The 22,963-nt window shown below is 43.1% G+C and overlaps 2 protein-coding genes across 4 annotated transcripts in view; both read left to right on the top strand.

The window, feature by feature from the left end:
• The first annotated feature begins 598 nt into the window (after window positions 1-598).
• Window positions 599-16,705, top strand: Casp2 (caspase 2). 3 transcript variants are annotated; one of them, XR_011366966.1, is made up of 11 exons: window positions 599-680; window positions 3,328-3,478; window positions 3,781-3,948; window positions 4,101-4,182; window positions 4,722-4,816; window positions 5,411-5,587; window positions 9,928-10,056; window positions 10,174-10,264; window positions 10,349-10,409; window positions 13,777-13,926; window positions 14,044-14,155. XR_011366966.1 is itself a non-coding variant. In XM_069996939.1 (11 exons), the coding sequence occupies exons 1-11, from the start codon at window positions 607-609 to the stop codon at window positions 14,438-14,440; spliced, it is 1,359 nt and encodes a 452-aa protein (XP_069853040.1). In that variant the 5' UTR covers window positions 599-606; the 3' UTR covers window positions 14,441-16,705. The 3 variants fall into 3 exon arrangements, 2 of the variants coding, with proteins under 2 accessions (XP_069853040.1, XP_069853041.1); XM_069996939.1 differs by lacking the exon at window positions 10,349-10,409 and adding an exon at window positions 14,309-16,705 and having other exon boundaries at window positions 14,044-14,153; XM_069996940.1 differs by lacking the exons at window positions 13,777-13,926; window positions 14,044-14,155 and having other exon boundaries at window positions 10,349-10,413.
• A 5,888-nt stretch (window positions 16,706-22,593) lies between these two features.
• Clcn1 (chloride voltage-gated channel 1) overlaps window positions 22,594-22,963 on the top strand; it is a 29,799-nt gene continuing 29,429 nt past the window's right edge. Inside the window, exon 1 of the mRNA XM_069997346.1 lies at window positions 22,594-22,773. Within this exon, the coding sequence (XP_069853447.1) occupies window positions 22,594-22,773 (180 nt within the window). The remainder of the gene's footprint in view (window positions 22,774-22,963) is intronic.

Below are 22,963 nucleotides of genomic sequence, written 5' to 3' on the forward strand. Positions count from 1 at the left end.
GGACACGCTGCTGATAAATCCCATAAACTAACCCCATGCACAGCCTACTGTCCTTTCAATACAAGGTGAAAACGCAAACCATGCCACCCACGCTGCTCTCAACCCCCGTCTTGGGCCAACGGCTGGGAAGGGATGGACTTCGAGGGCCAGTTGTGCCTATGGGCAGGGGAGGACCGAATGCGACCAAGAGAGCCCCGAGAAAGTCTGCAAGAGCACCGATCCGTGCTCGAAACCCCGACAAACACCAGCCTCCCGGGATCCAGAGCACTTATCACAATAGGCGTGGCGGGAAGAGAGGGAGATGCCCGAAGGGGCGGAGGCTGCAATTTCCGCGGGAATCGTCAGCCAATCGGATTCCCAAGTCTTCTCTTTTCCCGCCCCTTCCCGTTCCGTCCTCCGCCTTTTCGGACCACATTGGACAACGCTGGTTCCCAGAGAGCGTTCTGCGCTTGCGCACGGCAGGGGCGGGAAGGCCTGCCTGGCGTCCGGATGGTTGGACGCGTGCGCGGCGGACGTCGGGAGGCGGGGTGGGGACGCGGAGGAGGCCGCGGCCTCGGGTTTGTTTAGTTTGTGGGCGGTTCGCTCCCAAGCTGGGAAAAGCGGGGAATGGCGGCGCCGCGCGCGGGCTCCCGACCTGTCCTGCAGCAGAAGGGGCTTATGGCGGCTGACAGGAGGGGCAGGTGAGAGGGGAAATAGACCCAGAGGGCTTTAGTGGGGCCCGCGGGAGCAGGCCGCGGTCGCCGACGCGCAGCCCAGTCGGCCCCGGCCCTCGGAGCCGCCGCCAGCGGCCGCTTCCTGCCGAGGGTGGGGGCCGGGAGCGGACCCGCGGACCCGCGGACGCGCGGGTGGCGCCCAGGCTCGCCCCGCTCGGGCGGCGGGCGGCGGGCGGCGGGCGGCGGGCGGGCCTCCTGGTCTCCGCCCCTGGGCAGAGCCCGCCCCGGCCTCCCTTTGTTTAGCTTCTGCTCGAGGGTCGCACTAGCTGAGTCCCGGCCCCCCCTCCCCCTCCCCTTCCCCCCGGCCCCCTCCCCTCCCCTTCTCTCTTTTCTTTTTTAAACATGCCCCATCTGTTTCTCGAGTCCTGAACCTGAGGAGCTATAGTTTCTCTCCTCGAAAACCGACTAGACCTTCTGCAGACCTGGTCTGGGTGTTCATTTGATTTGATGACTGTCATCTCCCGCACGGATTTCCCCGTCAATGACACACACACACTCTCTCTCTCTCTCTCTGCATATATATGTATATATATATATATGAATGTATATATATGTATATTATATATATAATATATATATATATATGAATGAAAGCATTGCATGCTCTGGGAATTTGAGCCCTGGAGAGAGGGGGCCTAGGAGGATTCTGGGTCTCGGGTTGTATCACTTGGCCCCTGCCATCTCCTGAATAGACAGCATCCGAGAGGACACATTAATGGGTCCTGGAACGGAGACCTTCAGAAGGACACAGGATCAGAAACTTTGAGAACTCCCTTCCCCTTGCTATGGGATCCCAAATGCAAGGTGACTGAAAAGTTGACAAGAGTCTCCTCGGGTAGAACTAGGAAAGTTGATGGGAACCGGAAAGAATGATAACAGGGACGACATTGACTGAGATGCCTTGAACTCACACACTGCCAGGTTGAATTGAAACCCCTTTGTACACCTACTTAAAGATGATTAAAAAAAAAAAACACCATATGTATGAAATAGAGGAAGGAGTAAGAGGGCAGTGTAAATGGTGCATCACATAGAAACTAGTGAATTGTTGGGGGAAAATTCAGGCCCAGAACTTAAAAGAGTTTGGAATTGAGAGTCACTGAGTGAGTGAGTCTGGATGAGATTGCTGAGGGCAGAAGCTGTTTGCAGGGGGAGCCCTGGTACAGAATCAGGATTACACAGACCCAAGTTCCTCTGACGTGTATGAAATAGAGAGTACCTAAGGAGAGTGGTGCACAAAAACTAAGGGAAAACAGTTTTAAGGAGTTGATGTTACCGGTAAACTGAAAGAATTCACCATTCCTTATGTGCCCTAAGGAAATACCCAGCAACCAGTACTATCATTGGTGTACTAAAATTTCTATGGGTTACTGTTACTGTTTTAGTGTCTTGTTGTTTTGGTGAAACTGGGGCTTGAACTCAGGACCTCAGGCTCTCCCTTGGCTTTTTCATTCAAGTCTGGCATTCTACCACTTGAGCCACAGCTCCAGTTCCTTAAGGTGTTCTTAAAGGGGGGTCTGATTTGTGTAGATTTTGTTGCAGCAGATTTAGTGAAGGCTTGAGAATGACAGTATTTTGAACACCTCTGCTTTAGGATCCCACTTTTCTGCCTTCCTGGGTCTCTTAAGTTTCTACCAGGTCCTGCTTTTCAGAGTAAATGTATAAGCCAGGTGCATCAGTATTTCACTGATTTGAAAATACATGTTTTTCTTCCACATTTTATTACCTTTGAACTCAAGATGCATTTAAAGACAGGTTTAAAGTTATAAACGGAACCTACCATATCTTTCTCACATGGACACCAGGCCTTGAATGTAGTCATGTATTTGAAAACTAAGGAAACCGAAGAGCTCTAAATCTATGTGTATGTTAATTGAATAGATGGTGTGTATTGAATATGGGTTTTCTTAGTACATAAACAGAAGTTGGTCTTTGCAACCATATAGGTAAACCAAGGAATTTTGAAATAAAACTGTCTGTACTTAGGTAACTAAATTACCAAAATTTAACCGTTACTTGCACTAACTCTGTGATTTCAAGTTTCACTGATTGTATTCATCATTGATATGTTCCTACTGTGTTTTTTAAAATCATGCTTTCTACTTATATCTTTCTAGTGTTTTTCTCTGAGGGATTTAAGCATTAAGAGTATATGTCTGTTAAAACAGGCCATTTGGCTTTACTTATTGCTATTGTATTAAATCATTTTATTCCTCACCTAAGATTATGTTAAGCTTAAATTAATTTTAGATTATTTAAATAATATGAAATGTTTTCTAAAATTAGTTTTAATTGAAATTGGTATCTCAAAGGAATATTCTTTTTCTTTAATATATATCTGGTTGTGTATATTATTCTAAGCAAAATAGACATTTCCTTCTTTAAATCACACCACCCCATCTGGTCGTAGTTAAACATACTTGATAAGAATTACACATTATTTCCCTATGTCAGTGTGTTACTCCTTACTACATCTTAATTTTAATTGGACTCAATAAATGTACCTGATCTTGGGAATAACTCCTATTCTTTGTGTTGTTCTTTCTTATATCTCTTTGGTATTCTATATCAAGCCTTGTACTGCATGGCCTTTCTATTTATGTCCTGTGTGTAGGATAATGGGAGTGTGTGGTATGCATCCTGATCATCAGGAAACTCTGAAAAAGAACCGAGTGGTGCTGGCCAAACAACTGTTGCTGAGTGAACTGTTGGAACATCTTCTGGAGAAGGACATCATCACTTTGGAAATGAGAGAGCTCATCCAGGTATCGAGGTGAAAGAAAAGAGCAAAGAAGAGAAATGAGCCTTAGGGGTGGAAGAGCACATGATGGAGTATGAAACAGATTCAGTGTTTTACTATGAAAATGGAAATGCCCTTCTAACACTAGGGAGTTTGATAGAAAATGTATGTAGTTCCAGATGAACTGGGAGGACAGCACCTGTAAATCCTTTCCCCCGAACAAGGAGTTAAGATGGGTGTGGTTCCCTAGTTAGAAAGTACGTGTGGAATTATAGGATTATAACTAGATAAGTAAATATGATCTTCTGTTTTATTCCTGTGTCTTAGGCCAAAGTGGGCAGTTTCAGCCAGAACGTGGAACTCCTTAACTTACTTCCCAAGAGGGGGCCCCAGGCTTTTGATGCCTTCTGTAAGGCGCTGAGGGAGACCAAGCAGGGTCACCTGGAAGATCTGTTGCTCACAACCCTCTCTGATCTTCAGCATGTACTCCCACCGGTACGGAGCCATAGATATGTGTTATCTTGGGAAGACTGTGGCTAGAAAAGGGTTTTGTTTTGGAGGGGCTAAGGTTGGGGAGACTAGGTTTTGTTTTATTTGTATTAGACCATCTCCCTAAGGTCTTCATGCTGCATCCCAATTTCTTACAGTTGAGCTGTGACTATGATGTGAGTCTCCCTTTCCCAGTGTGTGAGTCCCATCCCCCTCACAAGCAGCTCCGCCTGTCTACAGGTGAGAATTGATGGGGTAAAGGAGGTCTCACAGATTGACTTAACTGTTTTTGACTGTTACTAGCTTTTCCCATAGGATGAGATATTTCATTTTGGGAACAGATCTCTCAGTGAATTTGTTAGGAGCTAGGGGACATTATTTGGGCCCATTTTCCTTCTGTCACAGATAATATTCTTCAAGGTCCTTTGAGCAATATATAGAGGTAGGAAATTCCTACACATGATTGAACAGTCTTTTCTTTAAAGTTCAATGAAAAAAGACTATTTGAGGCCACCAGCCTGTCTGTATTACCTGGATTTTCTGAAATAGCTCTTTCAGTCATTCAGGAAGTTGGTCACCTACTACATGCAGAGAAGCCAAGTAAAGAGATCCTAATTGTGAGCTAAAGCTAACAAGAGTCTATAACCTCATGAAGCTTACAGATGGGGTTGGGGAGGGCTTACAAAACATCAGTTCAGAGAGTTGTCTATACAATTGTGATGTACTAGGATTAATGTCTAAATGTATACTAGGTATTTGCTTCTCTACCTATACCGTAGATACTGTGGAACACTCCCTAGATAATGGAGATGGTCCGCCCTGCCTTCAGGTGAAGCCTTGTACTCCAGAATTTTATCAGAAACACCACCAGCTGGTAAGTCTTGTATAACAACAGAAGGAAGAGAGTTGGGCAATGAGATATTTTTCCAGAGCATCTGATCCTAGTTTGCATGTATGGTTCTTTACCCCTTTATTATTCAGAATGTCATTGTTGAGAGAATGCTATCTGGGAAAATTTCTCTGTTTTCGGGGGGGGGGGGGTTATTGTTTGTTTTGCTTTTAAAGAAATGCCTGGAAGTGGTGCTGTGGCTCAAGTGGTAGAGTGCTAACCGTGAGCTGAAGAGCTGAGGGACAGCGCTCAGGCCCAGAGTTCAAGCCCCATGACTGACCAAAAAAAAAAAAAAAAAGCCTAATGTGGCTTAGTGGTAGAGTGCTTGCCCAGAATGCATGAAGCCCTGGGTTGAGTTCCTCAGTACCACATAAACAGAAAAAGCCAGAAGTAGTACTGTGGCCTAAGTGTGGAGTGTTAGCCTTGAGCAAAAGAAGCTCAGAGACAGTGCCCAGGCCCTGAGTTTAAACCCTAGGACTGGCAAGAAAAAATAAAGAAGAAGAAATGCCTAATCTAGCAGGGGAATCATAGTTTCTGACATCAAGAAGCTCTTGATCTAACCTGCCTTCTTTCCTTTAGGCCTACAGATTACAATCCCGACCCCGTGGCCTGGCACTGGTGCTAAGCAATGTACACTTCACTGGAGAGAAAGATTTGGAATTTCGCTCTGGAGGAGATGTGGACCACAGTACTTTAGTCAACCTCTTCAAGCATTTGGGCTTCAGCGTCCATGTTTTGCATGACCAGACTGCGCAGGTACTTAAGGGTTGGAAAGGCTGATAGGTAAAGGACTGAGCTCTCATTTGAGGCCAGATTCTTCTGTTCCCATGCTTCCTGGATGTGTCTTACAAGTTGGTTGCTCATTATATGCTCTTGCTTGCTCTGTTATATTTCCCTCCTTGCAATCTAGTAAAAATGATAGCGCCCCACCAGCTGTTTCAACACTGACATCTCAGACTAGCAGTGCTTTCATAGAGTAATAATAGTCCTGGGTTAGGTTCTTTTACATGTTCAGAAACTTGATTCTCAGTCACTCAGGAAGTGATGAGACACTGAGATTTACCCTAACCAACTCAGAAAAGATATTTATAAACCAGGACTGCTCAGGACATTTACTTCCTAGCTAGTATCGTCACTTAGGTGACCAACTAATGTTTAACTGATGACTTGAGCAGATACAATTCTTGAAAAGAAAATTTGCTAAAATTATTCTTGTAAGTACTATTTCATGACAATAAACTGTGTACCTTTCTCATGGCTACAAGTCCTATTTTAAAGTAGATCATTTCTGCATTAGATTCTCAAATGATAAGTTACTGAGTATTTCCTTATGGATTTTTTTTTTATTACAGCTCTGTTGTACTTCCACTCTTATCTTTAGTATTTCTGTTTTGAAGCTGACTGTAGCCTATTTGCAAATTTATTAGTACTATTTTGGGCCCATTATAATGCCTATTTAAACTTGTCTTAGTGTTATCAGTGGTGAAATTAAAATTCTAGGTTTACTTTGACCTTTTGGGGTTGGAAATGGTTGTGGTCCTTGTTTTGTGTTCAGCATTTGTTTTGTGGTCTTCATTTATATCTCAACTGTCTTGCTTCTGTGGAAATAGTTGAACATTTGCTGTACAAATGGTATAGCATCAGTGTTTGCCTAGCGCTGTCCTTTATATCCTAGGATTTTTTTTTTCCTGTTTGTTGGTAATAGCCCATTCAAGGTAGTAAATCCACGCTTGTTCCATTTCCAGCCATTGCTGAAGAATTGAAGTAGGTTACATGCTGCTCAGAGAGGTCTGCTGGGCAAAAGGGAAAGGGGTAGCCTGCCCACTTCCACTGCTACAATACTGTTACCCCAACAAAATGTGGCTATATATTTTTTTCCAGAAGTTTTGGTCTAGCCATTCCTTTCACTGGGAATTTATTAGGGCATGGTTTTCTAAACTGTTACTTAGTCAAAAAGAAATCTTATATACCTGAGACTTAAAGGTACAATACTGAGTCACCAAATCAGCTATATACTTCTGACTTTGTTTAAACATTCAGTTGATTTGGTGAGTCTGTAAAGCAACTTCATAAGTGCTATTTCCATCTATAGTAAGTCTGAGGCAGATACAAGGGCCTATTGAATCTCATACTCTGGTATGTCATTCTGTAACTGGAACTACAGTAAAGTTAAAATTTAAGTACTTTACAACAGATAACCAGATTAGCTGCCAATTTTTTTTTTATATGTAGACATTGATTTCAAGGGACTTCAGATAGATGAAGGAATAAGCTTTTACATCAACAGAAGAGGAACTTTGTCCTATATTCCTAAGGACCAAACAAAATCAAAGTCTTCTGCAGGAGCTAGAACTCCCTGGGTAGATGTGATCGGAAGGAGTGGAGTAGGAGGAACTTACAGAGGCTCTAAAGCAGAGGATTTGGTGAAGGCATGCAAGGCTAGGGGAATAGAGCATAGGTGAAATGTCACAAGCCAGATAATTGCAGTAGATGCCACAATGTGACACATTGGGCACCTGTACACTGCTCTTCTCTGGTGACCCTCTCTAGAAGCTATTCAATAATAATTTGGTGAGCAAAACCAAAAAACAGAACCACAAATTTTAATGTCTTATATAAAAATAGAAAATAGTCCTTAACCCTTGATGGTGCTAAAAAGGGAACACTGGTTTGTTGCTGGCCAACAAAACAGTTTTGTTTTTTTTTTTCAGTGTTTCTCTTGGACATTAAATTCTGGTGTGTCTACCTCAGGAGGTTATTAGAACATAAATCTCCATTTCTAAAGCAGCACATTCTTTTTATCAGATGTTAGTTATTTCACTTGTATTTGTGTCATCAACTGCAGTGAAAATGTAAAGGTAAGCTATGGGTCATCTCCAGGAAGTGCAGCCACTCATACAATTTTGCCACTAATTTCTGAGGTTCACAGGTTATTCTCATGTGTCTCACAGCACACATGAGAATAATATAAGAACTGTGTATTTAATTTTATCAGAAATAAATTTGTGGGTCCTCCTTTCTTTATCCCCCTCCTCCCTCTCCCCCTACCCCCACCCCACTCTCGTCCCCTTCCCAATTTTTCATGGGATTGAACCCTGGGCCTTATATGTGCTAAAGCAGGCACTATATCACTTGAACTATACCATTTTTTAAAGCTATATTATGTGTGGGAAGATCCCTCAAATAATAATGATCTGCATTTGTTAAATAGTTTATTCTTACTAAGCTCAATTACAATGTGTATGCATTCTTGTCCTGCACTTTGTTGTTTTCTGTCTCCTGACCTAATAATCTCAGAGTTCAAAAATACAGGTGACCAAATTTGTAATTTCTATTGCAAAATTAATTTAGGCAAAATTAATTTCTTTATCATCTATTTTCATGGCCAACTCCATAAGAACATCCACAACCATATAGTCCCATGAAATATATGTTTTTTTAATAAATAAATGATTATGATTGGCTTCTGTTAGCCCAGAAAGTATACATATATTTCCAATATCAATTGCTCCATTTCCATTGCAATCTTCCAAATATTTATAAGTATTTATTTTTGTCTGTCATGGGGCCTGAACTCTAGGCCCAGGTGCTGTCCCTCAGCTCTTCAGCTCAAGACTAGTGCTCTACCACTTGAGCTAATTTATAAATATTTTAATCATATACCAAATATGTAGGTTAGTGGGACTTATCTCTAAGATACCAGAGTCATCTGGAGGACTTATTAAAACAGTTTGCCATGTCCAGTATTTGGCATTTGTCCTAAGTTCCTAGGTAGTGCTGCGGTGGCTGCTTTCTGCTCTGAATGTATCACACAAGTGTGCTTCATAATGTGAAGTACACACGTGCTGGAACTGTGGATGCTTATCCTTCTTATGTGTCCTTCAAGGTCAAAACAAAATGAACTGGTTCCTCTGTGTTTCATCTCAGGTGAGAGACTTGGATATCTTGTAATGCTGAGGAGGCATAGGTTTAAAAGTTATTATACTGTTAGGTATCATAACTTTCTGATAGAAGAACTGAATGCTTAAATTACTGGTGCAAGTATAAGGTAACTTAGAAGCCAAATAAAATTCTTAAGTTGGATGCCCAGGTTGAGCAGCAGTATGTTTCTTTTTTTAAAAAGGCATTGTTCCTCTATTAGACATGCTCATAATAATGATACATTTGTGCAGTAAAAAGTGATACCATTCGATATTGTCTCATTCTTCTCACAGACTAAGAACAAATTGAATTGTAATAATTTTCTGACAAAGTGAAACTTGGAGTTTTGAAGGACTATATCTGTTCTACCTTATGAGCCCAGAGATTAAACCCAGATGGGTCTGACCCATGGGTGAAATCATTCATGCTTACTCACACAAAGCATTTTATACAGAAATGGTCATTGTCTGATGGATATCTATGATCCCTGAAAGAAAACACCAGACAATGTCGCTGCTCATTACTATGACACTGATACCCTCTGCTACAGAGTAGTTTATTTTCCTGTAGCTGAATAGAGATGGTCATTACTGTATCATTTCTATATGAGGCCATTTGTTCTGTTTGATCAGGAAATGAATATAAATTGATTAGCTCACATAGCTTCTTTGCTAGTAACTCGCTTCAATTTAACAGTTACTGTCTCAGTGAGTCTGCAAACTTGTGTTCATAATTTTGTGGCAGAAGTCACGTGCATTTTTTTGATGAGTGCATAGGGTTCTTTAAGCTTCTTAGTAGGTCTCTGACTTCATATTACTGGCCACAGGAATATACAAAATACATTTTATCTTCTAATAGCTTAGGCTTTTAAAAGTGTTTTTTTCATTAAATACTTACACAAGTTTCAGTTCCATAAATCAAATTATGAGTACAAGAGACCTTAATCAAAGTCACCCCTACCTACCATCGTTCTCTCCCGTCTTTCCTCATCCTGTCCCTACTGTCAAGTTACGTAGTTCAGTTCTTACATTATATACATTGAATGGGACTGCATTTACTGTTTTGGCTTACTGGGATTCATTTTGTAGCTTGGAATTTTAAACAGAAAACTGGAGATGGGTGCTTGTCTTGGCTCCGACTATCATGAGCTATCCTGAAAGGTGTTTGTCTTGTAGGAAATGCAAGAGAAACTCCAGAGTTTCGCACAGTTACCTGAACACCGGGTCACAGACTCCTGCATCGTGGCACTCCTCTCTCATGGTGTGGAAGGCAGCATCTATGGTGTGGACGGCAAATTGCTCCAGGTGCGTTTCATGTTGCACAGGCTGACTGTAGGCACTGGGCTGCCTCATCTCCCACTGATGTTTTTCTAATGATAGCGGCTGGCTGCCTAACCTCCTTCTCCCTTATCTCTCTGGCAGCTCCAGGAGGTTTTTCGGCTCTTTGACAATGCCAACTGTCCAGGCCTACAGAACAAGCCAAAAATGTTCTTCATCCAGGCCTGCCGTGGAGGTGAGTGCCTGGCAGGCCAGCACCTGGGCGGTGGCTCCTGGGCAGCCTCCCACCAGCTCTCACTTTCCTGTTTGCTCCTCTCAGGTGCTATTGGATCCCTTGGGCACCTCCTTCTGTTCACTGCTGCCACCGCCTCTCTTGCTCTGTAAGTGTCTCCCAATGCATGGGGTGTGCGGGGACTTGGGCAGCCCATGGCTCAGGCTGGTCAATCTCTGTGCACCACCATATCCTGTTTTCAGGATCTCCTGTCAATGTCTACCTTTTCTTCTGAGAAAATGGACTCTTTTTCCCTGCTTTGTAACTGTAACATACTCTTTTTTATTGTAACTCATCCTGATTAAGGATTTTCTGCTTGTCTTTTTCCTCTTTCTTACTTTCTTTCCTTTTTCCCCTCTCTGTCCCTTTCTACCCTTTCTACTTCCTCCTTGTACTTGTGTGTCCACCCATGCTTCCATTCTTGCCTTCTTCCTTCATCATTCATGGGCCATGCAGGATAGCTGTACAGAATCCATGTCATGGACTCTTTCCTGAGCTGCCTCTGTCCCTCTTCTTTCTTGCATGTAGTCTCTTCTACCCCTTTAAGAGCCAAGCCTCTGTGACAAGTCTTAGAAGACACACAGGCCTCCTTCTCATCCTGGAGGAAAACAGTAGTAATTAAGAGTTCTAAATTTGGAGTCAAATTCTCACTCTGCTACTTAGTAATTATATGGATTGGAGAAGCTACTTCTCATCCCTCCACCTCAGTTCCTTTCATATAAAATGTGAACATTTCATATCATTATACTTTCATCTTAAAGTTGTGGTGATTAAGAGCTTACTTAGCCCGGTACCTGACTGATGGTAAATCCACAGAGAAAGGTACCTGGGACTGCTCAGTGTGATTAGTGCCCTCAAAGGGCTTATGGTGTGGGTAACTGTACTTAATTCAAACATGCAGGTGCCTTGTTTCCTCTCTTGTATGGTATTTAATATTGTTTTCCTAATCTAATATCACTGTAAAGTTTTTTTTTTCTACTAAAGTCCTGCAGTGTAACTAAGACTGCACTACACTTCTGCTACTCCTACAAAAGCAAGAGAGAATATGGTCCCTAAGGTGCCTACAAGTTCTTCAGAAAACAAAAGCAAGTACACATGAGATCAGTTAAGACTAGTTTTCAAGCAAGGATGAAATTACATGTGGACATGTAAAGGAATATGCCATCATAATAGGTCATTTTAAGAGAGGTTAGTTGTGGCTAGGATAAAACTTAGTTGCAGTATGTATGACTCACAGAGGTCAGGTGGTGGAGACCGAGAAGAAGAGAGGGCGAGAGATAAAAGGATGCATCCCCTCTATTGCATAATATCCCCTGATGCTCAGATCTAATTAAAAAGCTGAGCATCTGTGTAAGTATACAGTGAAATGTAGCTTATCATAGGAAGTTGAGCAGCTAATTACAAATCTTTAGACACAGCTGAGATTTTGGACTTGAGAGATAATAGTACGGAACTGTTGGGTGCTTAAGTAGGAAATAAGGTGATAAATTTTTCCAGAAAAGTCACCACAGTCCAGAGTTGCACTCACAAAAGAGCATGTGAGGTTAGGAAGGAAGTTAATTTTTCATTGGTTATTGTCTCCCCAGGCCCTGAGCACTACTCGACACATGATGGCACTTATAAATACTGAATGAATGGATGACAATTTTATCTGTCTAGAAAATTATAATAATAATAAAAAGCAGAAAAAGGGATATCGTAAAGAAAGACCCAGTAGCACTTACTGAATAATATGCACCTTCAAGGCAAGAGACAGACTCCTGTCCCTTGGAGGACACGCTCGCTTAGCTTGGCCTACTTTAGGAATCATTGCCAGCAAAACAAAACATTACTGGCCATTTTCTTCTGAACTCAGATGTGGATGCAGTATTGGATCTAAACAGGGAGAAATGGTTTCTTTTTTGGAATAATTAAATATTTTGCATTGCCTCTCCAACTCCTCTAAAAATTATATCCAGGCATGGTGGCTCATGCCTGTAATCCTAGCTGTTCAGGAGGCTGAGATCTAAAGATCCTGGTTCAGAACCAGCCCAGGTAGGAAAGTCTATGAGACTCATCTCCACTAAACTACTAAAAATAAATAAATAAAAATCCAGAAGTGGAGCTATGGCTCAAGTGGTAGAATGCTAGCCTTGAGCAAAAGTAGCTCAGGGACAGTGTCCAGGCCCTGAGTTCAAGCCCCAGGATTGGCACCAAAACAAATCATAAATCCATTCATTCTACCAATGAAAGCCAAGCAAGATTACAGGGCCCTGTTTCAAGCACCTCCTCCCACCCCAAGAGATAGAGGCAGACAGGAGGAGATGATACGTACTTAGAGAGAGAAGAGATGGTAATGGTAAGGGATGGCCAGAAGTTAGTTGTTCCTATGAAAATTTGAACATACTAGTCTTCCTTCCATATTTGGTAAAATAGTTAATGTCCATAAAAGCTTTGCCCTAGTTGACTCTTGTTAGAATGTAAACTTAATAAGGGGAGTGATTTTGTTTTCCCTCACTGTTGTCTCTAGGTCTTACTAGAGAATGCTGCCTGGTACCTGGAAGTTGCTCGGTGAATTTTTATTGAACCAGTGAATCTTTGTCCATTTTACCACAGTTCTTCAAATATCTCTTCTTTGCTAGACCCTGAAAATATCGCATCAAGCAGGAAATACTGAAAAAGTCTTACCCTTAGTGTATTGATCTGTGTGTCTTTCCTGTCTCCCTTTTCTACAGACAGACAGGACCTCTGCCTAACCCCAAGATAAAACAGCAACTTGGAGTTCTTTTTAAACTTGGAGGAGAAAATCAAATTATCCCAATTTTAAGTTCTTCCTTTTTTGAATTTTTCTTCTAAATCTTGAATGTTTGTGATTATTTAACTTACGAAACTAATGAACAAATAGTAAATGCTATAACAATATCTGAAACACCTTGGAAATCACTGATTGTGCTTAATTTTACAGTTTTGGGGTCTCCATTTGTTTTTGCTGACAGGATATTTTGAGATTGTGATTTTTAGTGAACAGATTTTTGTTTTGTTGGTTTTGTTTTTGCTTATGTGATAAAACTAAATATCAATTTTTCATTATACAATGCAGTAAAAAGCCCTGTGACCTTAAGATAAATTGCTAACTGAACAAGTACATTTTATTCTTAGATAATTTTAATTCCACTTACAAGGATTTCTTAATTTGATACCTTCTGCCTTACTTGGAATGGCAAACGGTCTGGCCTTGTATGTGTGCATGTGCTTGAGTGCAGTGCCTAGTCTGCAAAAGGCGCCCTCTGAGGAATGGATCCATGCATGCTGGGAAAGTAATATACATGGATTTTTGTTCGTTGGTTTGTTTTAATCCATCAGCAATAGGTTGGAGTCAACATCTGGAACGGGTTCTTCCCTGTCACGGTTATAAAGGAACTTGGGCTTGCCTGTGACAGGCCCATGATCCATGGGGGGAAATAACACCTTTGTTCATTTTGTCTGCCTTTCTGCAGATGAGACTGACCGAGGGGTTGACCAGCAAGATGGGAAGAACCATGCAGGATCCCCTGGGTGTGAGGAGAGCGATGCAGGCAAAGAGGAGTTGCTGAAGATGAGACTGCCCACACGCTCAGACATGATATGTGGCTATGCCTGCCTCAAAGGTAGCCTGAGTCCGGAAATCCTACTCTTGTAGACTCGAGTTTTTCATGGTAGGCTGATTGGGAAGGGCACAAAGTGTAGTACAAGTCCAGCTGTGACTCTCACGTATCTGGTTGCAGGGACTGCTGCCATGCGCAACACCAAACGGGGTTCCTGGTACATTGAGGCGCTCACTCAGGTGTTCTCTGAGCGGGCTTGTGACATGCATGTGGCTGACATGCTGGTTAAGGTAGGTCAGCCCGGGCTGCCTCCATGAGCCTTTGCAACTTCCCTCACCCCCCTTCCCTTGCACTGGTTTCCTGGTCCTTTTACCGTCCCCGTGGGGTTGTGTCGTGGAAGCACAAAGCAGTCTCAGACTTTGGATCATTGGTTCTGCCTTCCCAGGTGAATGCGCTTATAAAGGAGCGTGAAGGCTATGCCCCTGGCACAGAGTTCCACCGATGCAAGGAGATGTCTGAGTATTGTAGCACTCTGTGCCGTCACCTCTACCTGTTCCCAGGACACCCTCCCACGTGATGCCACCTTCCTGTTCATGCTGTTGGGAGCCATTGGACCACCAAAGGCACAAGAGAGCCTTTTCTTCAGGACAAATGGTTTCCATTCTGCCCCCTCAGGGATGTGGCTTGTTTCCTGTGCCCATCATCTCCACCTTGGTATCTGGACTCGAGACCAGCCCCTCCTGGGTGGCACTGACTCCTTGTAGAGCCAGCAACTCTGGCCGCACTTGTTGCTGGGAATGTTTTGTCTGTGGCCTGGCAGGTGATATGAACACAATGTGGTCATGGAAGAGGGCATGTGGATCACTGGTGTTTGTGGTATTCTGTCCTCATGGCTTTTAGGTAGCACTTTGTTACTGCTTTCAGTTCAGACACCTCAGCAATCATCTACTGCTTTCATGGTCCAGCCCCTTTTGTACCATGGTGAGAGTGGAAGGTGTCCTTGTTTATAGACATTTTCATTTGGCTTGAAGAGGCAATTGTGACAGCCTTGCCCTGCTTTTAGGGGTGCAGGATGGTGGTCCCTGTGCCTCCCCATCAGGACTGCAGGCCCAGGAGAAAGACAGGCATCTCAAACACACCCCCCCACACACACACCTGTGCTCCTTTGAGTTCCAAGCACCCAGACATTCAACAGAGCCTCTGGTCTGCATGCCTTGCATTTGGAAATAGAATGATCTTTCTTAGTTGATCTTTCCCTGAGCTGTTATGCTTTCAGGAGTGTCGGCAGAAGTCCAGGAAGAGTGGTGTACCTCCTTCCACTGTCACCTGTGAAGTGTCTGCTTTTTCCTTCCTGTGAGGTGTCACTTCCATGCAATCAGCTGTGCCTCATATCTGAATTTTTCTGTATAAGCTTTCTAGTTGTTAGCTCCCTGTTTCATCTCATCCTGTTCACTGCTGCACCAACTCTGTCTGACATACTCCTGCACTTGATCTTTTAGCTGCTCACGGGTGTAACAGTTCCTTGTTCTTGCCCTCTGCTTCTCTGTCAGACTCTCCTTTGATTTTGTGTGGCCTCAGCTCTCTCTATTTCTGTTTAATGCATATATTACCATACAGATGTTACTCTTTCAACCGAAAAACTTCCTTCTCTCTGCCTTTGAAAACTTCCTGTTCTTAAGACCTTCTTTTGTATTTATTTCCATTCTTGTCTTCTGGTAGTCTATTCTCCACACAACAGAGTAGTTTTTGTTTTTTAAGTATAAATTAGATCCTTTACTGCTTGGAACCCTTTGACCTCCTGTACATCTCATAAGACCTACCCATACCCCCTGCTCTGCTTTATTTGATCTGGTTCTTAACTTCCCCTTGAACCTCGTTTAATGGTGATTTCTCACTGTGCTCCAGCCCCAGTGACCTCCTTGATTGCTCAGATGTTCTGTGTTCTCCATCCCACCACTTTTGTTTTTCCTTTTGCTGGTACTGGGGCTTGAATTCAGGGTCTCACACTTGCTTGGCTTGCTTGCTTGCAGCTGGTACTGTACTACTTTATGTTGGTTAGATAAGAGTGTTGGGGGCCTTTCTGAATGAGCTAGCTTTGAACTGTGATCCTTTGCATCTCAGCCTCTTGAGTAGCTAGTGTTACAGTAGTGAGTCACCAGTACCTAGCTTCCATCCCATGCTCTTGAATAAGAGTGGCATCTTATTCTTCAAGTATGATGGGGCCTTCCCAGGCCATTCTGTCTGTATTTAATAACTACTGCATCTTATTAATCCTTCATTGTACTTCACTGCAATCTGTAATGATATGTTTTCTTGTTTGACTTATTCATTTTTACCTCTCCTTCTTGGCTGTAAACTCAAAAGAGGGGACAAACCCTGCATTTCTTACTCATCAGTATATACCCAGAGTCTAGCACTTATTAGGTCTTCAATAAATGTTTGTTGAATGACAGAAGGAGGCAAGTATCCAACCCCTCCTAGAATCCTACTTTTTGGCAGAATTTCTCGTTTGACATTATGCACAGTTTAGTATTTTCAGTCTGTTTTTCTGGGTTATTTTTATCTACTGGTATTTTTAGATCCTTGAAGACAAATGATCTGTGAGACGACTTCCTTCACATCTCCCATGGTGCCTAGCAAAATGCTAGGCCCAAAGTAGTAGTCAAGGTGCTCAATTAATGTTTGTTCTACGCCGAGTGGTTTGGAGACTTGCTGCCACATCCTGCCTTTGGGTCAGTCAGTCAGTACAGGATGGACATATTTGAGTGGTAGAACTTTTCCACTTCCCACTGCCAAGATTTTGTATTGCCATCAGGTGCCAAATAAATGTTGATGTTTGTTACATGTGTGTGATGTCAATTTCTATAGATACTCATCTTCTGGAGCCTATATCTTTCAGTTTCTTTAGCTGTCTCTCCCCCACCCCCAATACTGGGCCATTTCTCCTCACCTCACAAAACACACCTAGAGCTGAAAACCTTACTTTTTTTAATTACTCTTTTTGTACATGTTAGTTGGCATAGCCCAGGAATTTCTCATGGTCATGTAAGATGGAAGAGTTAAGCAAACAGTGATAGTTCTGGTTTATCTGATTACAGGATGGGGGCTGGAGTAATAGGGTTCGAATAGGAAGCTGATGTTGAAAGGATAATAGGATTTTATTTAGCAACTTGGTCCAAGATTTAAGATTTCTCTAGAGTAGACAGATAACTAGAAAATTCTAGGACAGTAGAAAAGCCAGGTATCAATGGACTGTTGAGGAGTACTTGGTGCATTCCTAGAGAGGTGAGTGCCTGACACTTGGGCTAGAGATGGTCTAGCAAGTGGTAGAACATTGTGTAGCAACATTGGGTAGGAAACAGCTGCGAAAGTTGCTGAGGTATACAAAAGAGCAAAAGATACTGAAGCCTTGAAACACATTACCAGGTAATAGTTTGACGTGAAAGAACATTAGGAGCAAAAAGTATGAAAAGCAGTTGGTTGTATACTGCAGAGTAAAACATCATCTCAAAGGGTGAGACACAAAAATCCAGGAAAGGTTAAGAAGTTACTGAATAGTGCAAACGAGTACCCATTTTTAGGGATAGGAAAGCTTATGCAAGGTCGAGGAGCTGGGAATTACAAAGCCTGTCTGAGCTAGAGTCCACGTCCTTCCCACCCGCCCTTGAGTAGGGTGTCAGGTTGAATTTCACAGCTCTGTTCCCTTCCCCCACTTACCTCTGCCAGGGGATTCTCTTCTAAAATTATCCCCCTCCCTGAGCTGGGGGCTGCCCTCTGCTGCCCTTCTCTATCCTGTTTTCTCAGATGGAGAAAGGAAAGCAGGAAGAAATGAAACAAGCAAGTATTCCCATCAAAATGTGGTTTAAGAAGAAAAGGAGAGGTAGCTAAGGAGGAAGAAGACAATAGTAGTAGCTGCACTTGTTTTGTCTGTGGTAGGCACTAAATGTGGAGCCTTGCATCTTACCAAATAGACCCATGAGGGAACCATTTTCCCATGTATTTCAGAAGATTAAGAGTCTCAGAGACACTGAACCACCAAAAGAGAAAGAAATGTAGTCAGAAGGGCATGAACTCTGGAGTTTTTATATATAGATCTCATTTTAAATGCTTGCTCTGCCTTGCCCAGAGTTCAAGCCCCATGACCGACCAAAAAAAAAAAAAAAAAATCAAGAAATGCTGGGTGCTGGTGGCTCATGCCTGAAATCCTAGGTACTCAGGAAACAGATTTGAGGATCCTGGTCAAAGCCAGCCTAGGCAAGAACAGGAAACTTCTCTCTGATTAACAACCAAAAAAGGCCTGAGGAGGAGCTGTGGCCGAAGTGGTAGAATGCTAGCCTTGAGGAAAAAAAGCCTAGGGACAGCTCCCAGGCCTTGCATTCAAACTCCAGGACCAGTGTTCACACACACGCACAAACACAAATTCTACTTTGAACAATACCTACGAGAATTGAATGTGATGATGTAGGGGAAAGGGTGTTGTGTTTGTAAAACCTGGAGAGAGTGGAAGAGATGTGCTACAGAAAAGGTGTAATCTGTTATATATGGGAAGGAATGAAGGAGAGCAAGGCTGGTAAGAAATAGAGACGTGAACACCAGTGAGGCCTATTGTAAACAGAAGGTGTCCAGAGAAGCGGTAGTTGCTTTGCTGAAATGTCAGCAGTGAGCATGGATTCCATGCCTGAATGTACAGAAGGAAATACATGACTGAAAACAAAGTATGATGGTTGTGTTTAATCTTCTGTACGTTGGAAAGGCTGGAGTTGAAACGCAAGAAGGTAACAGAGAAATCTATGCAGAAAGATTGTTCAGGGATACTGAAAGACTATCTCCTAACAATTACCAATATCCCCAAGACAGATTTTCCCCTTCTTGGATCCTTGTATCTTGTCTACTTTGTACAACTTTCCTTCAGATCACAATTCCATAGCCTGTAGATTTTAACCTTTTAGTATCATAGACCCTAGGAGAACCTACTTAAAACTTCAGAAGAAAATATATATCAGTCATGCCTATTTACAAATTTGCTTTCAAGTTTAAAAGCTTCATGGAACTACATAGAAGCCTATCTTTGGCTTTCCAAATCAGAACCTAAGCACTAGGTCCAATGGGCTGTTGGAATGAAGGCTGAGCCTGATTTATATCTAGGTTTCTTTTTTTTTTTTTTTGGTCCGGTCGTGGGGCCTGAACTCTGGGCCTGGGCGCTGTCCCTCAGCTCTTCAGCTCAAGGCTAGCGCTCTACCACTTGAGCCACAGCGCCACTTCCTGCTTTTTTCTTTCTGCTTATGTGGTGCTGAGGAATCGAACCCAGGGCCTCGAGCATGCAAGGCAAGCGCTCTCCCACTGAGCCACCTTCCCACCCCCATATCTAGGTTTCTTGCAGGAGAGCATGCATAAGGTTTAAACTATTCCTAATTTTGAACATGAGCTAACTTACTCTCTGGCAGAGTAGATATCAGCACTAGCAGCCTGTGGTTGTCTTTAATCCTCCTAATTTAAGAAGGGGTTCTAGAATTGTAGCTGATGGTTTGGAAACGACATGTTCCCACTAGGTCTGGCCAATATGAATAGCTTCACAGTCCTGCTAGTGTCTGCCTTCAAATATTAGTCCATGACTGAGCTGCTGTTTTTGTGACCTGCTAATAGGAACAGTAAGGAAACCATAATTGCTTGTTTTTAAAAGTTCCGTATAGAAGGGAAAAGCAAAGGAAAGGGTGCCACTGTTCCAAAAACAGAAATATTCATTACCTGATTTGTGAAATGATAACCCCCTGTGTACAGCACCTTAACAACAATAAAATCATATATATATATATATATATATATATATATATATATATATTAACTACTTTATAGAAACACTACCTTGAGAGAGCCTGATTTCACAAACAGGTGAAAAATCTGTTTTTGAAGCCCTTCAAGAATATAGTCTCACTTTGGTGATCTTTATTAAAAAAGGGTTCCTCTATTCAGGAGGCTGAGGTCTGAGGATTAAGGTTTGAAGCCAGCCTGGGAAGACAAAGTGCAGATATGTCTCAAGTGATAGAGGAACAGCCTGAGCTAAGCCAAACAAGAGCTTTAGACCGTGTGTTCAAGTCTCAATAGTCTCTCTCTCTCTCTCTCTCTCTCTCTCTCTCTCTCTCTCTCTCTCTCTCTATCTCTCTCTATCTCTCTCTCTCTCTCTCTCTCTCACACACACACACACACACACACACACACAAGAAAGTGCAAGTTATCACACAGACCCTTTAATCCCTCAGCCATCCAACTTTTGCTATCTGTGGGTGGATACATAGAACTAATGCTAGAAAAGATGTTGATTTTTTGTTTGTTTTACTTTATTGGTATGTAACTGACAAATAGGAATTGTGTTTATTTAAGATGCAATGACATATGTGTACATTGTGAAATCACTACAATCAAGGTAGTTAACCACCTCATAGTTACTTTTTTATTGTTGTTGTTGTTGTTGTTGTTGTTTTGCCGGTTGTGGAGCCTGACCTCTGGGTCTGGGCGCTGTCCCTCAGCTCTTTCAGCTCAAGGCTAGCATTCTACTACTTGAGCCATAGCACCACTTCTAGCTTTTTCTGTTTTATGTGGTGCTGAGGAATCGAACCCAGGGCCTCATGCATGCAAGGCAAGCACTCTACCACTGAGCCACCTTCCCAGCCCTCATAGCTACTTTTGTGTATATGTGGTGAGAACTCTTAAGATCAAATATTGTATATCTGAATTTTGCTACCCTCAGCAAATTTAAAGTATTAAATACAGTTTAAGAACTAGTTACCATTCTGTACTTTAGCTCTCCAGAACTTAACTCATCCTGAACGACAGAAACGTGAACCCTTTGTCCAGTATCTGTGTCTATCCAGTATCCACTCTCCTGGCCCAGCCCATAGCAACCACCCTTCTCTGCTGCTGTGATTTTCCCTTTTGTAGATTCCACATGGAAGTGAGATTATGCAGTAGTTGAATGTATCTGGCAGATTTTACATAGCCTGTGTCTTCTATGTTCATCCACGTCACACCTGACAGATTCATTTTTATCTGAATAGTATTTGTGGCTGACTAGTAATCCATTGTCTTATACACAATCTTTTCTTTATCTACTCATCTGTTGATAGATGCTAAGATTGTTTCATATTTTGGATAATGCTGCAAGGAACAAAGAAGTATATTTACCTCTTAACGACTAAGATCTACTTTTCTCTGGATATATGACTACAAATAGTACTGCTGGATCATATGATAGTTATAGTTCTGATTTGGCTGGGAGCGTCCATCCTGTCATCCATCAGGACTGTGCCAGTTTCTGTTCCCACCCACAGTAGTTTTCTACATTCTCTCAGTGTTTGCTAAGTTTTGTCTTGGTCAAAAATGAGTAGCCATTCTAACAGGTGTGAGATGATGCCTCACTGTGGTTTTGATTTCATTTCCCTGGATGCTGGTGATATTGAGCACTTAGGAAAGGTACTATCAATGAGTCTATCCCCATTTACTATGGGCACTTCTATTTAGCTTACATCAAAACGGAAGCGCATGTTTAGTGTCCCTACCCTGCAGTTCCTGAATCAACTCGGTGATGGACCTAAAACCTCACTTTTCCTCAGTCTAGCTTTTCTTCTATAGTGATTTTAAAGGGAAAGAATGTCTTAGGAAAATTCATGGGGGAAAATAAAATTAAAAAATGCAATGCCCGATAGACTAGTTTGGCCTTGGACAAAAAATAATTTATTGACCAGAAAGGGGAAGAATAGATAAGTTCATCATATTTTGATATCAGACTCAATGTGAGAAACATTCCTTCCCTTCCCACCACCAACTTCCCTATGCCTCTGGTTCACTTCCCTTCTCCCCTGTTATCTAACCTATCCTAATAAAGATGTCTTGGGCACCACAATTTAAATGGACCTTCAGTCCCTCCTGTAGGTCAGAACGGGTAGTATCACTGACACACGTGATTCTGGGAAATGGGAGCCATCCTGGAACCCAAGATTATTACCCTTGCTTCCCACGAGCATTCTACGCCCGGAAGGTGATAAGGTTGGGACCCCAGGGTTATTATTAGCAGCCTCCAGTAGACACAGGGACAGAGCTGGAGGAGAGAATGAGGTGTAATGGATGGGAGGAGATGACCAGATGTTCAGGGGCGAGACGAGGACCAACCCTGCAAAGATACCAAACTGAGGACAAGCCAACAGGGAGAGATGGCTGAGCGACGCCAGCTGATCTCCCGGGTGAGTACACTTGTCCAGTTTTCCCAGATCTTTGAAAGACTTCATCTAGCACCACTGCACCCTTCGCCTTCTACATACTGAGGTCACAGGCTTGGAGGGGCTCCACACGCAGCCTGGAGAGCATACTAAGCAGTTTCCCATCCTAATCTGGGAGATATTTATAGAGGGACCAGTTTCCTGGAGCTGGAAGCCTCCTAGTGACTAGGGAGGGGACAATGCTGCTGGCTCACAGAGGGAATTCCCTGTGGGGTTGTCCCACAGGTTCTCCCAACCCCCACCCCACCCCCCCACTGCACTCACACCTGCTTCGACCCCAAGCAGATCAGATGTGGCAGTGGGGGGGTCATGTGATGGAGAGGCAGCTATAAATAGCTGGAGGTGGGCATGCTGCCCCAGACGCCTTGGGGACAGGCGAGAGCAGAGGCTTAAGGAGCTGCACTGGGGCTAGAACGGGGGCAGGCAGGCCAAGGCCTGGCCCCGGCTGTGGGGGCGCCACATGGAGCGATCCCTGTCCCAGCGGCATGGGGGGGAACAAAGCTGGTGGGGTAGTGCTCCCCAGTACCAGTATGTGCCCTTTGAGCACTGCACCAGCTACGGTCTGCCTTCAGAGAATGGAGGCCTTCAGCACCGGCTCCGGAAAGATGTGGGCCCCCGGCACAATGCCCATCCTACACAGGTAAAGTTTGGGGGTGGGGTGGGGAGGGGTAGGTACTGAGACTGGGGCCAGGGCTTGGTGTAAATTAAGAATCTGTGAGAAGAGGGAGCATTGTCCATTTACTTAAAGTACATGGTAATGTGTTCACAATGTGAAAATCCTTCAAAGGTCTGGGATCACTTAATACATTTAGAAGTACATGCACTAATAA

Source organism: Dipodomys merriami, unplaced genomic scaffold (genome assembly GCF_024711535.1).
Source record: "Dipodomys merriami isolate MVZ:Mamm:240054 unplaced genomic scaffold, mDipMer1.0.p SCAF_5, whole genome shotgun sequence".
Lineage (NCBI taxonomy): Eukaryota > Metazoa > Chordata > Mammalia > Rodentia > Heteromyidae > Dipodomys > Dipodomys merriami.